General features: G+C 40.0%; 1 protein-coding gene across 1 annotated transcript in view; it reads left to right on the top strand.

Moving 5' to 3' along the window:
* dnah9 (dynein, axonemal, heavy chain 9) overlaps positions 1-14,834 on the top strand; it is a 141,444-nt gene that overhangs the window by 100,665 nt on the left and 25,945 nt on the right. Inside the window, 10 exon segments of the mRNA XM_046853566.1 lie at positions 2,371-2,796; positions 3,173-3,292; positions 3,646-3,834; positions 4,061-4,296; positions 4,391-4,513; positions 4,721-4,925; positions 9,929-10,093; positions 10,681-10,821; positions 11,427-11,597; positions 11,726-11,848. Coding sequence (XP_046709522.1) covers positions 2,371-2,796; positions 3,173-3,292; positions 3,646-3,834; positions 4,061-4,296; positions 4,391-4,513; positions 4,721-4,925; positions 9,929-10,093; positions 10,681-10,821; positions 11,427-11,597; positions 11,726-11,848 — 1,899 coding nt within the window.

The following is a 14,834-nucleotide window of genomic DNA, read 5'->3' as shown; positions in this document are numbered from 1 at the left end:
AAGAACAAATGGTCAGGGCCTGAAACTATACACACTGAGACTTAATCATGAAACTTTTTGGGCTTGTTACAGTATGTCCTTACAATACGGACAAATAATTGTGGACACTTCATCATACAATTGGTATGAGCTTTTTCTAACCATCCCATTCCTCACTTAATCCCCATTTGCTGTTAAATAACTTCATCTCAAAGGTGTTTGAGGGTTGAGGTCAGAGCTCTATAGCAGGAGATCTTCGATTCCAACCCGTGTAAAGCATGCCTTCATGGAGTGGGCTTTTTGCACAGGGGCATTATAATGCTAGAAAAGGTCTGGGTCTCCTAGCTGAAGTGAAGGGAAAATTGAAAGCTACTGCAACCAAAGACATCCTATAGAGTTTTGTGCCTCATCTTTATGGTAACAGTTTGTAAAAGAACCACATCTGGCTGGAAAAGACAGGGGTCCCTATACTTTTGTTTATATGCAGTATATTTTGGCAGCTTCACCCACAAGCTGAGAAAACACAAACTGTAGACAACTGACAAGTAGCACAGTTTTGATGTAAACAAGCAGTAACGCTGAATGAAAGTTAAAGGTGCACGTGACAAGTTGTACTTTCTTGACTATTCAACATAAATACAATAAATATTTTCTTTACGATGATCACTTATACACACAAGTACCTCCGTATGCTAGCATATGACAACACTTTGACTCTATTTCGCATCGAATCTATATCGAGCAACTCTGAACATGATCTGAAGATAACTGGAAACCATATGGAAGCAGGGATATGCTGTTCCTTATGTTAAAAAAAAAAAAAAAAGCTAGTTAAGGGAACTAGCTGGATTGTGTATTTTCACAGCTGTTCCTAGCAAGCTAGCTAACATGACAGAAATCCTCAGAGGACTTTATAATTTATATCTAGATCCCGAATGCTTGCCTGTTAGCTAACGTTAACAGAATTTTTGAAATACTCTTTTAAATCATGTTTCATTGATGCTAAGCCCGGCCAGCTAGCTTAGCTAACCCTGTTGTTTCACTGGAAGTATTTATTTGTCAAACTCATGAGTGTTTGATGCTAATGTTAGTCACATGGACAATGTAGCCTAAGCTAAAGTAACATTAAATGGCTATAACTTCAACCAATCTTTCCAAATTGCTAATCTAAGGTGAACTCTAACAGGATTTCTAAAAGTATTTGAAGTCATGCTTTTTAATACACTATATGGACAAAAGTATTGGGACCTCTGACTATTCCAGCTAGGTGTGGTTCTACTTTAAACGGTTACCACAAAGTTGAAGGCACACAATTGTATTTAGAATGTCTTTGGATGCAGTAGCATGAGATTTTCCCTTCACTTGAACTAGGAGACCCAAACCTCTTCCGGATGGCAATGCCCCTGCACACAAAGCCAGCTCTATGAAGATATGATTTACATAGTTTGGAGTTAAAGATCTTGCGTGGACCCCAGGCCTCCTCACCTCACCCTACTTAAGTACATGACTTTACTAACACCAGTGCGACTTAATGAATCCCCACAGATCTCCATGAACACATTCCAAAATCTGGTAGAACATCTTTCAAGAAGAGTTAAGGTTTATATAAGAGCGAACAGGGACTAAATGTGAAATAGGATGTTTAGAAAGCTAATCTTATTGTGTGGTGTCCACATACTTTTGGCCATGTGTGTCTGTAATCGTTAGTGCTGAATCTTAAATAGATTGAAAAAAGAAAAGGAAACTGAATATAATCATAAACCTACACCTAGTTAGAAATGCTTGAAGAGGTGTCTCTCTCTCTCTCTCTCTCTCTCTCTCTCTCTCTCCCTCAACCAGCTCATTTGCTAATTGGCAAGACACCAGCACAGTGTCATTTTCTTTTCCACTCCTGCTTTTTTTGCTGCTTCAGACAAGAATATTTATTTATTCAGTTGTATAGTACCTGCTAAATGATGCCCCAAAAAAAGTGTCATATCAATTACTCTTGGGAAATTGCACGAAGCGAACCTTTGATTAAATGTAATCTGCTTATCACATGGTGTGAGTTTGGTGATTAAATAAATCATTAGTGTGCCGAAAACACTGAAATTCTGTGCCCAAGGATGACTGATGGCGGTAATGGTGAGAAAAAAAAAACGTCATTAGCAAACCTAGCATCTTCTGGATTAGCAAAGCAATTGGACGAAACATTGTTGACATGCAAATGTTTGACTTTTCTGTGTATATGCATTTTTGTGACTCAAAGGCTGGTCTGTAGACCGAAAATTTGCTGGTGAAATAAAGATCATTAAATTGAGAGCAAATGCTCTTTATTAAAACATAAATAAATATGGAGATGTTAAACTGATATTTGTTACAGTTTTTCAATGTTATCATTCTTCTATTTAGAACAATCTGACTGAGCTAAAGTCCTTCGGCTCTCCTGTGGCTGCCGTCACCAACGTAACAGCCGCTGTCATGGTTCTAATGGCTCCTGGTGGCAAAGTTCCAAAAGACCGAAGCTGGAAAGCAGCCAAAGTCATGATGGCTAAAGTCGATGCCTTCCTGGACTCCCTGATCAATTTCAACAAGGAGAACATCCACGAGAACTGCCTGAAAGCCATCCAGCCCTACCTTCAGGACCCGGAGTTTAAACCGGAGCTGGTGGCCGCAAAGTCAAATGCTGCGGCCGGCCTTTGCTCTTGGGTCATCAACATCGTAAAGTTCTACGAGGTTTACTGTGAAGTGGAGCCCAAGAGACAAGCCTTGAACAAGGCGAACGCGGAGCTAGCTTCTGCTCAGGAGAAACTCTCCGTCATTAAAGCAAAAATCAATGTAAGTCACCTCTACCGGGAGGCTCTTTTTTACGTCTGGGACAATTTTTGAAGCATTGTTACCTTTGCAGAAGCGATTCAGAAGATGTTTTCAGTTCAATATTTCAAAATGATAAAGCTGCATGTATTTATTTATTTCATTAAATTTTTTTCCCAGCTGCTTGTTGTGTTTGTCCCTCTGGTTATTATCGCTGCAGCGAGGATTCGCTAACACTTTCGCTAACTTTTCAAGGCTGCAAAGAGTCCAAACAAATACCTTGTTTATTCTCTTACGCAGATAGCGTTTAGTAGCGTTCATTACTTTCCTTTTGTCTCCCTCTCTCTCTTTTCTCTCGCTCTTTCTTTTAACAACCTCTATTCCTCCTCTCCCCCGACAGCTCCTTAATGAGAACTTGGCGAAGCTGACAGCAAAATTTGAGAAAGCCACAGCAGACAAGCTGAAGTGCCAACAAGAGGCCGAGACCACAGCACGCACAATTTCTCTTGCCAACCGCCTGGTGAGAACCTACCACACACACACACACACATGTATATGTTTTTTTGGCACTATTGCCTTGTTCTCCTCTGGAAGCCAGTGAATTCCTATGAAGATTTTGATGATGAGGAAAAGTCCATTCAGGTAATTTTGGCAGTTTAGGTCTTAATTACACAACGTGCACAGCGGACAGGTGGATAGATCCGTCAATCAAAGCCCCGTGAGCTAACTCTCAGATCGTTACTCTTTCCTAATCTGAGCCAACCATGGAACCAGTTAAAAAGATGTTTCCAGAACAATTTTCTATGAACTGTTACCAATGGGCTCAGCTACAAAATTCATATCCGATTAAAGTAAATCGTTCTCTCTTCGCAGGTTGGAGGATTGGCATCGGAGAACGTGCGCTGGGCCGAGGCGGTGGCAAACTTTAAGCACCAGGAGAAAACCCTGTGTGGAGATGTTCTTCTCATCACCGCGTTTGTTTCTTATCTGGGCTATTTTACCAAGCGCTATCGCCACGAACTAATGGATAATAACTGGAGGCCTTATCTTAGCCAGCTTACGGTGGGTTCATTTCAATGCCTGTTAAATCTTGTTAACTGTTTACCCCTAAACTTGATGGCATTCCTTCTCAAGGCTGCTCTTACGCTCCTAGACACTAACAGCAGCTTTCCTGTAATGTCTGCAGCTTAATAATATTTGTCGAAATTATTTTTTTCCAACATTGTTGTTTCTTCTTAGAAACAAAACCCAGTGTCGTGACTCGCTTAGATGTTTTTTTTTCCTCCAGGTGCCTATACCAGTCACACCAGGTCTGGACCCTCTGTCTATGCTCATGGACGATGCCGATCTCGCCGCCTGGCAGAACGAAGGGCTTCCGGCTGATCGAATGTCCACTGAGAATGCCACCATCTTAACCAGCTGTGAGCGCTGGCCACTCATGGTGGACCCCCAACTGCAGGGGATTAAATGGATTAAGAACAAATATGGAGATGACCTTCAGGTCATTAGGATTGGACAGAGAGGGTAACAAACAACACTAGCTGTTATAGTAGAGTGCAATTTGGAAAAATGTATTTTCTTTCCATTCCCCTTAATGCTATCCGTTCTTTCTTTTCAGGTATCTAGACTCGATCGAGAGGGCCTTATCTGCAGGTGAGGTCGTCCTCATTGAAAACCTGGAGGAGACTGTTGATCCTGTGCTTGGGCCCTTGCTCGGTCGAGAAACAATCAAGAAAGGGCGGTAAGTGTTATGAAAATCTAAGTAGAATTCATTCAGGAGAAAGCCCCCCACTTTTCCAGAGATTTACTGTATACCATTAAACATAGGAGCTAGTAAGTTTCGCATCAATTTTTTCATAAAGCGATTCTCGAGACGAGATGTTTTGCCATAAATGTAGGAGGGTCTGTGAGACAATTGTAGCACACCCGTTTTACTGGTTTCCTCCAGTTACATAAAGATCGGCGACAAGGAATGCGAGTACAACCCTAGTTTCCGGCTCATCCTTCACACCAAGCTGGCCAACCCGCACTACCAGCCAGAACTGCAGGCCCAGTGTACGCTGGTGAACTTCACAGTGACTCGTGACGGCCTCGAAGACCAGCTCCTGGCTGCTGTGGTCAGCATGGAGAGACCCGACCTGGAGGAGCTCAAGGTGAGAGCGAGCTGCTGCACTTCATTATTTCCAATCGCCTTTTATTTCAGGCATACTAATGGGATAACGTGCTGCTTCACAAAACCAAAGACTCCCCCGAAGATCATCACTATGGCTTTCATCAAAAGCCGGGAGACGGCACTTTGATCGGAGCTTATTCTCTTACTGCTTTGTGTAAAGGAATTAAGCACATGGCAGCTAATTGGAGGAGATTTTTATTTATTTCTTTTTCCTCCTTCCATAATTGGCTTTATCAGATGCGTTTTGTAGTTGGGGGAAACTCAGAGATAATTGGTCAGGTTAAAATAATAGCCAGCAGCTTGTCAGTCACCTATTTTGTTATTACAAAAGAAAGTTCAGTTTCTCAAACACGTCTTTATTTGATTAAGGGGTGGGTGTTGGTATGACCAGTCCGGGTTAGGCCACGCCTAATTCCTGCGGTTTTGGTACCTGTGTCTAAACTACAGCTGGTTTAAGGCTTGCTAACAATTCAGTTCCCAAAAGTTCTCTCTCCAAATGCGTTTCTCATTCTGTCTATCTAAAAGTGGCGTCATATTTAACCAATTATATATAACGCTAGATTAAGAAACGAAAGAACTTTGGTTGGCATGATTTTTTATGTACACGCTAGTCGGCTGTAGTCTGTCCCGTGTGTTCTAGTGCAGCTACTTTTGGCCCGAGTCAGGTGATGCGAGGCGATGCCGCAATCAACTTTCCTCAGAGCTAGATCTTTGGTGTCGGTTTGGTGTGTCACTACCATTAGTCCTAATATTTTCTTGGGAACTTACTATGTAGTTCTCTTTAAAAAGTTAGCAGGCAATCCATAGAAATATCTTTCTTTTTTACTTAACTGCTAACTTTTTTTGCAAAATGGGTCGTTCCTTTTTATTTATGAGTGGATAAAACTGGTCCATCACGCAAGTCACCAAACAGGGTAGAGATCACCCTCTGTTTTAAACTTTTGCCATTGGTGGTATCTCCTTATCACAAACATACAGCATCTGTTCAACACCAAGCAGAACATTATGAGAGGAATAAATGATACTCCTGACTCTAATTTGGTGAGTTGGTGTTCACCAAATTGGTGTTTGACTGATATCATTCTATTGATAGATTAATGTGCTGAGAGTAACATTGGAGTCTTTCCATATAAACTGAGTTCCTATGATAATAGGAACATTTTAGCCGTAATAATTCATAATACTTTGGATACTTAAGTACATTTGAAGGTGAACACTTTTGTAGGTTTACTCAAGTGAAAGTTTAAAGGGACACTTTTACTTTAATGGAGAAATATTTCAATATTTCATTGGTACTGCCAATCAATCGGTTGACCTCCAGTTTCAACAGTGTGTTTGACACAGTGTTACACTTCAGAAGGGCTGAATGTGCTGAACGTGCGAGTCCTCAGAAAAATTAACAGCAAACACGTCACGCTGGTCAAAGCAACCGTACGAAATCAAACCGTTCGCTGCAAATGAGGCTCGCGCTCCCGATTGCACTTTTTTGACAACCACACTGTCAGAGCCAACGCTCTGTAGGCTTTCCCTCTCCTCTCATTAACTCCGACACTATGCCACTTTCATGCCTTTACTGTTAACTGTAGCTCCTTCTCCGAAATTGAAAGTTCTGCTGACACACGTTAGATCAATGCCGAGAGCTGCCTTTGTATCTCTCCCTCTTATGTCTTTCTTCCATGCTCACACACTCATTCCCCCCAGACTGTGTACTTAATCCAAAGCCCAAGGCCTTCATCTGTAAACAAATGGCTTTTTTTTTTTTAAATGATAAAATGACTTTTTTTTGCGATTTATTTCAAACGCCCCTCCCTTAAGTGAAATCTGCTGCTAAATATAATGAAGTTCAGTGCATCAAAAAACTGAACTGTGATTCTACAGGGGAAATGATCTTATTACCTCAATTCATTTTCAAAGCAGGAAACTAACAAAAAAACAATAATTTCAGGTTGCTGCTTTATAGTGGAAAAGCATGTTCATGGACAGTTCATTACTTACAAACTTAATATTTTTTTGTTTAAAGAGAAAAAAAATGTCAATAGTTAAATAGGCTTTAAACTGCGCTCATGCTGAAGATCAGGGAAAGTTTAAGATCTGGGTAAATGTAACCTGTGTGTGTGTGTGTGTGTGTGTGTGTGTGTGTGTGTGTGTGTGTGTGTGTGTGTGTGTGTGTGTGTGTGTGGAAAGAAAGAAAGAAAGAAAGAAAGAAAGAAAGAAAGAAAGAAACATAGAAACAGAAAGAAACAAAGAATGAGTGTAGAAGAAATAGTTTAGAAAGACAGAAAGAACAAATGTGGAAAGAAAGAGTGTAGAAAGAACGAGCGACTGTAGAAAGAAAGAAAGAAAGAAAGAAAGAAAGAAAGAAAGAAAGAAAGAAAGAAAAAAGAATGAGTGTAGAAAGAACAAGTGTAGAAAGAAAGAAACAAAGAACGAGTTAGAAAAAAGAAAGAAAGAAAGAAAGAAAGAAAGAAAGAGTGTAGAAGAAAGAGTTTAAAAAGAACGAGTGTGGAAAGAAAGAGTGTAGAAAGAAAGAACGACTGTAAAAAGAATGACTGTAGAAAGAAAGAAAGAAAGAAAGAAAGAAGAAGAAAGAAAGAAAGGAAGAAAAAACAAGTGTAGAAAGAAAGAACGAGTGTAAAAGAAAGAAAGAAAGATTAAGAGTAGACAGAGTATAGAAACAAAAAGAAAGAAAGAATGTAGATAGAAAGAAATAACGAGTGTTAAAATAGGAAAGAAAGAAAGAAAGAAAGAAAGAAAGAAAGAAAGAAGAAAGAAAGAAAGAAAGAAAGAAACTTATCTCTTTAAATTAATAATTTGTCCATTTATTGTATTTAATTTTGTTATAATTTGGTTTATTATAATTTTTCCTCATATTTGGGGAAATATATATATATATATATATATATATATATATATATATATATATATATATATATATATATATATATATAAACACTGCAATACAGACAGTAGTTTCTGACTCATTACGGGAGCTAATCGCTTCATCCAGCTTCTTTGCTAAAGGTCACGATGTGTGTAAGGTCAAGGTTGCTGACGTTTGAATGGAACAGATAGGTGGAGCTGCATGATACTACATGATACTGTAGCTCAGTAATTTAAGCTCTGGGCTACTGATTAGAAGGGCAGGAGTTCAAGCCGGGGTGCTGTATCTTGACTGACAGGGGGTTTCTTTTTTTGAAGCTGGTTCCTCTCAAGGTTTCGTTTCTCATATCATCTCAGCAAATTCCTTCTTTACATCTACATTACATTTGCACGTAAGGAAGGAATTTGCTGAGATGATATGAGAAACGAAACCTTGAAAAGAACCAGCTTCAAAAAAGGAACCGGTTCTTATTTATGGTTGAGGTTATCAGCACTTCACTGTGGACAAAACTGTTCATGGCATTTACAAACCGCTGTAGCAGAATGTTTATGTGAATTACAGTCCAAATTCTATCTTCATGCTTTTTAAATTCAAGCCTCCACAGTGTCCTCATGGAGCCGTCCTCAGGTGAGAATCCATTCAGATGGAGATTTAAGGCGGATCCTGAAAGAAGCAGGGGACAGGATCTTTCATCCACAGCGACTTCTGATTATCATTTTACATTTACGGTTATGGCATTTGGCAGACGCCCTTATGCAGAGCCTAGAAATTGAACATATCATGTGTTTTGCGTAGATATACAATGATGTGAAAAAGTGATTTCTTATTTTGTGCATTTTAATGTTTCAGATCGTCAAACTAATTGAAATATTAGGAAAAAGATAACACAAATCAACACATGATATTTGTGAATACTGGCTCTCACTCTGGTTTGCTGGAGTCCCAAAGCTTTAGAAATGGCTTTATAACCTTTTCCAGACTGATAGATCTCAATTACTTTCTTACTCATTTGTTTCTGAATTTCTTTGGATCTCAGCATGATGTCTAGCTTTTGAGGATCTTTTGGTCTACTTCACTTTGTCAGGCAGGTTCTATTTAAAAGATTTCTTTATTGCGAACAGGTGTGGCAGTAATCAGGCCTGGATGCGGCTAGAGAAATTGAACTCAGGTGTGATAAACCACAGTTTTAACAGGGGGGCAAACACTTTTTCACACAGGGCCATGTAGTTTTGGATTTAGTTTTCCCTCAATAATTAAAACCTTCATTTAACAACTGCATGTCGTGTTCACTTGTGTTATCTTTTACTATTATTTAAATTAGTTTGATGATCTGAAACATGTGACAAACATGCAAAAAGAAATCAAACACTTTTTCACATCACTGTAAATACAGATATGACTAGGTAAGGTATTAAAGCATTTGTTTTAGATTAGAAGAAAAAAGGTAGTTTTTTTTTTTTTTTTTTTACGGAAAAATACGCATTTTTTACAATTAGCGCTAGTGAGGTCCTGGGTTGTTGTGGTGGTTTGGATTTAGGTTGTTGGATAGTCTATTTTTTGGAGAAGAAAGAGAACCAATGAATAAGTTAGACAATACCTCAGGGCACGTACAAACAAAACTAAATTCGAACAAGAGCCAGAATTTACACGTCGTGCTGATAGTGCTGGAAGGTTTACTGCTGGGAATCCTTCCAGAATATTCCACTGGTTCCGGTGGTTCCTAGTGGTTGGATGCATATTTCATTGAAAAAATATATATATATATATATTTAATTGAATGTAATAGTTATTTGGATACAGATACAGTGTGTGTGTGTGTGTGTGTGTGTGTGTGAGGTATTTAGGTATTTAGGTGTGTGTGTTACTGGGGACTCTACAAAGTTAATCCACTCTGACCTTATTATTATTATTGCTGCTTGCAGATGCAGTATCTATTGATTACTGTCGTCTTCAAGATTTCTGACACACACACACACACACACACACACACACACACACACACACACACACACACACAGCTTCCCCCAGTGAAGTGAATTCTTAGGTCAACGGTTTTAATTGCTTTTTTTTTTTTTTTTTGATGTTTTTTTTTTTTCCCTCAGTCAAACCTAACCAAGCAGCAGAACGGCTTCAAGATCACTTTGAAAACCCTGGAAGACAACCTCCTCTCGCGCCTGTCTTCAGCTTCTGGAAATTTCCTAGGAGACACGGAGCTGGTGGAGAACTTGGAGATAACCAAACGCACAGCCGGCGAGATCGAAGAGAAGGTCGTTTAGTTCGCTCTGCGTCTGTCTAACACGTCAGATTATTTGGCGATTCGCGAATCACACCATCTGAACAAAAGCTTGTGGACACCTAGCGATATGGCTGCTTTTTGAACATCCCATTTGACCCTTTTAGGAAGATGTTCCACTAGATTTTGGAGTGTGTTTGAGGAGATTTGTGCTCATTTAGCCACAAGGGTGTTAGTAGTCAGGGGAGTCAGGTACTGATCTAGATGAGGTGAGGAGGCCTGGAGTATAGTCAGCATTCCAATTGTTCAATAGGGTTGAGGTTAGAGCTTTATAGCAGGCCACTCAAGATCTTCAGTTCCATTCCATGTAAAGTATATCTTCATGGAGGTGGCAATTGTCATGCTGGAACATGTTTGGCTCTCCTATATAGTTGTCTGCCTTGAAATTTGGTGGTCCATATAGTGTATATTTTGTAGTGATGTTCTGACAACCAATCCAATATAAGTAATATTGGGGTCTAGGTGTAAAAGACAAAATATATTGGAGTTAAAATTGTCGCCAGAAGTTACTCACAAATATAATAAGAGAAGTGTGTGTCTATGTGTGTGTGTGTGTCTCAGGTGAAAGAAGCAAAGATGACAGAAGCTGAAATCAACGAAGCAAGAGAACACTACCGTCCGGCGGCCGCCCGTGCCTCCCTCCTTTATTTTATTATGAACGACCTGAATAAAATCCATCCCATGTACCAGTTTGCTCTCAAGGTATCCCTCAGACTCCAGACCCTTTTTCTTCTTTAAAAGCCGTCACTATCACTCTTCTTCCTCTGGAAAGCGTTTTCCCGCTCTTTCGGCTGCTGCCATTTAATTTCACTCCCCTGTCAGACAATCACGAGCGCTCGGTAATGAAATGGGACGTTTGATTGTGACAAGGTGTCAGCTTTCAGTAGAGGAGTTTTTCCTGCGCATTAGCGGAAGATAGATAAAAAAAAAAGAAAGAAAGAAAAAAAACACAATTAAGTCGCTCGTTGTCTTTGTTCGGTGACATTCTCATATTTCGAGACCGTCACCATGCTGTGACAAAATACAATCTTTAGCGATCAGCAGAATTAATTGCTTTGTTCTTTTATACAAATTTATGCGGGAGGGGGAGGGGAAGGGGGGGAAGGAGCGCGTAGAAACTTCCAGAACATCAAAATGGCTCATTTAACGCTGAGGTAAAATGGCTTCATGATGAATTGCTCAGCAGTGCAAATATTTAGGGCTGGTTTATGAGCTAAATCTTTGTTTCCTTTGCTTGGTGTGTGTGTGTGTGTGTGTGTGTGTGTGTGTGTGTGTGTGTGTGTGTGTGTGTGTGTGTGTACTGTCAGGCCTTCAGTGTGGTATTCCAGAAAGCTGTAATGAAGGCGGCCCCAGACGAGGTGTTGAAGCAGCGCGTTTTGAATCTGATCGACAGCCTCACGTTCTCCGTCTTCCAGTACACCACCCGCGGCCTTTTCGAATGCGACAAGCTCACGTACACGGCGCAGCTCACGTTCCAGGTGCGCAGTTTTGTTCTCCCGTCCGATGTGTCGGAGTCTTCATAAGCATCTTTCGCCTCGTTTTCTTTATCTCCCTCCCTCCCTTTTTTATCTCGTGTGCTTTCTTTCTCCTTGTCTCATCTCTACAGATTTTAGTGATGAATAAGGAAATCAACACTAATGAGCTAGATTTTCTGCTGAGGTATCCCGTCCAGCCTGGTGTAACGTCCCCCGTCGACTTCCTGTCTCATCATTCCTGGGGAGGAATCAAGGTAAAACGTCGCCGGAGATTAGACGCGCATCAGACTCGTCGTAAAAGAAAGTGTCAAATGTGTACAATTGCACCTTAGATGATGAATTGCATTAGAGTTACATCATTTAGGTCGAGTATGTGTGAAAAGTGTGTGTGTGTGTGTGTGTGTGTGTGTGTGTGTGTGTGTGTGTGTGTGTGTGTGTGTGTGTGTGTGTGTGTGTTTTCTTCCTGCATGTTCTTCATGCATGACTCAGTCTAGCTGTCCATTTTTTGGAACAACCATGACACATAGCATAGCATTAGTGCCCCTAGGGATGACGCGGAGCAAAGTTTTACCCCCTTGTCTAATATAATAAGTAGCAAGCTAAAGCATACTGGAAAGTACAAAGCATGTGAATATTTCACTCAGATCCAGTCTGGTTTCGTTCTCTCGGCTCTCCATCCCGCCAGCTGTGACACACAAACTCCTCGTAATGCCTGATTTAGCCGTTATGCTTTTCGGATTTTATATATAAAGTAACACCGTGTGAGTGTTTAAGAACTGCAGCATTAACTACTGGATTAAATCGAACGGCTTTTAGGCTCAAACTGTCTTTCCAGAAGAACAACATCAGCATTAATTACTATAAAATCAAAGCTAAATATTACACCATATCACCAAAAACATATTGGGACGCCTCAGTTTTCCAGCTGAATGTAGTTCCATTGTTGGAAGATCACAATTGCGTAGGGCATCTTTGAATACAGTAGAATTACATTGTTCCATTCACTTGAACTAGGAGATCCTAACTTGTTCCAACATTGTGCACAAAGTCAGCTCCATGAAGATATGCTTTACATGGGTTGGAATTAAAGATCCTGAGTGGCTTTCTATGCAGCTCAGATCTCAACCCTGTTAAACACCGTAGATACGAATTGTAACGCTGACTGCACTCCAAAACTGTTCTGTCTGCAGAAAGATGCCGCTCTGCCTCTGCCATGTTAATCTGTATTCTATGTGACTCTCAGGAGACGCCTCGGTCTCCTTAGTGATGCGATACGTCACAGTCACCAAGCAGCAGTGGTGCGGAGAGAACGCGCTCGAGAAACAGTTTAGCGAGAAGAAATCAATATTCATATCAAATATTAGTAACAAATAGTCACTTTCTAAATAATAAAGGTATAGCACATCACCTAGTGAAATGAGAGGTGTACCGTCTTTTGTGAAATACTACATATATATGTGTGTGTGTGTGTGTGTGTGTGTGTGTGTGTGTGTGTGTGTGTGTGTGTGTGTGTGTGTGTGTGTGTGTGTTTGTTTGTTTGTTTGTTAATAGATTTCACAGTACATATTTATAACCCAGCAAAGGGCATGGGTAACAGAATTGCTGAAACAAAGCATAGATGCATAGATAGATGCATAGATAGATAGATAGATAGATAGATAGATAGATAGATAGATAGATAGATAGATAGATAGATAGATAGATAGATAGATAGATAGATAGATAGATAGATGGATGCATAGATGGATGCAGACAGACAGACAGACAGACAGACAGACAGACAGACAGACAGGGTAGATAGATGGACACAGACAGACAGACAGACAGAGAGAGAGAGAGAGAGAGAGAGACAGACAGACAGACAGACATGATAGATAAATATACACAGTCAGATAGATCTGATCGATAAATAAAAAAATAAAACCCAAATTAGTCCTGTCCCTTTGGAAAAGTTCTCGTAAAATCATCCCGTTATGTGTATAAAAGACATCAGTCACAGAATCAAACTCTGGAATTCAGACCTCTCCACCACCATGGGCGAGACCAAAGAGCTGCCAAAGAACATCAGGGACAATATTGTAGACCTGCACAAGGCTGGAATGGGCTACAAGACCTTCAGATTGTTGCCTTGGGGGTATTTTTATGGTCACTGGCATGCTGGAGAACCCATCCATGACCCATCTACAGCGTTCTGGCTGAGGGCAGGAGGTTCTTATCTAAGATTCTACAGTTCATGGCCCTGTTCATGTGGTGACGTCTTCCTGTAGCAGAGAAACAACCTCAGAGCAGAATGTTTGACAGTGGGGATGGTGTTTTTAGGGTCATATTCAGCATTTCTCTGCCTCCAAACATACAACGGGTCTGTTCATGTGCATTCTTGAGTAGAGAGAGCTTAGTGTGTTACCAATCGTTTTTCTTGGTGTCTCATGCTTACTCATGAGGTGAGATTTTGTATGAGCTCCAGCACGAGGGCAATCGACTTATCTTGTATTTCTTTCATTTTTTAATTATCGCTCCAACAGTGGTCTTTTCCTCACCAAGCTTCTTGCTGATGGTCATGTAGCCCATTCCAGCCTTGGGCAATCTTTTGACGTCGAGAGGTTTAAATGTAAGAGGTTGATTTTGTGACTGGTGTCTTTTATACACATAATGAGTTAATATTAGGGGTTCTTTCTTAAAGAGACAGGACTAATTTGGGTGTGTGGGGGTCAGGATTTCTGCTGGTTGGTACAGGATAAAATACTTATTTTACTCAATCAAATACAAATTAATTTCTATATAATATCAATTTAATTTATTTTTCTGGATTTTTTTTCTTCAATATTCTTTCTTTTTGTTAAAATAAACCTACTATAAAATTTATAGACTGTTCATTTCTTTCTAAATCAGGGGATCAAATAATTATTTAATCTTCCTTTTTTTTCCAATCTATCTTTTTTTTTTTTTTTCTTTTCTTATCTTCTATCAGAAATCTGGAGCCCACCTTAAATTAGAACGAACTTCACAATACCAAGGCTTTCCCTTTTATTTTTGCTTCGTCGGCACTTTGCAACTCTTCATTGTGAAGAAACTCGATAATGTTTACTCAGCAATTTAAAGAGTCTAAAGACAATTTGCTTTGCTATTATATTAAATTAACACCCAAACACCCACCCCTAAACCTCACTGGGACTTCTTTTGTTGCCAGTCTTTTTTTTTGTTCTTTCTTTTTTAAGCAGTTCGACAAGGCTCATTCAGCAA

Source organism: Silurus meridionalis, chromosome 7 (assembly GCF_014805685.1).
Source record: "Silurus meridionalis isolate SWU-2019-XX chromosome 7, ASM1480568v1, whole genome shotgun sequence".
In the NCBI taxonomy this organism is placed as follows: Eukaryota; Metazoa; Chordata; class Actinopteri; order Siluriformes; family Siluridae; genus Silurus; species Silurus meridionalis.
The sequence above is the reverse complement of the archived record's forward strand: the minus strand, read 5'-3'. Positions and strand labels throughout refer to the sequence as shown.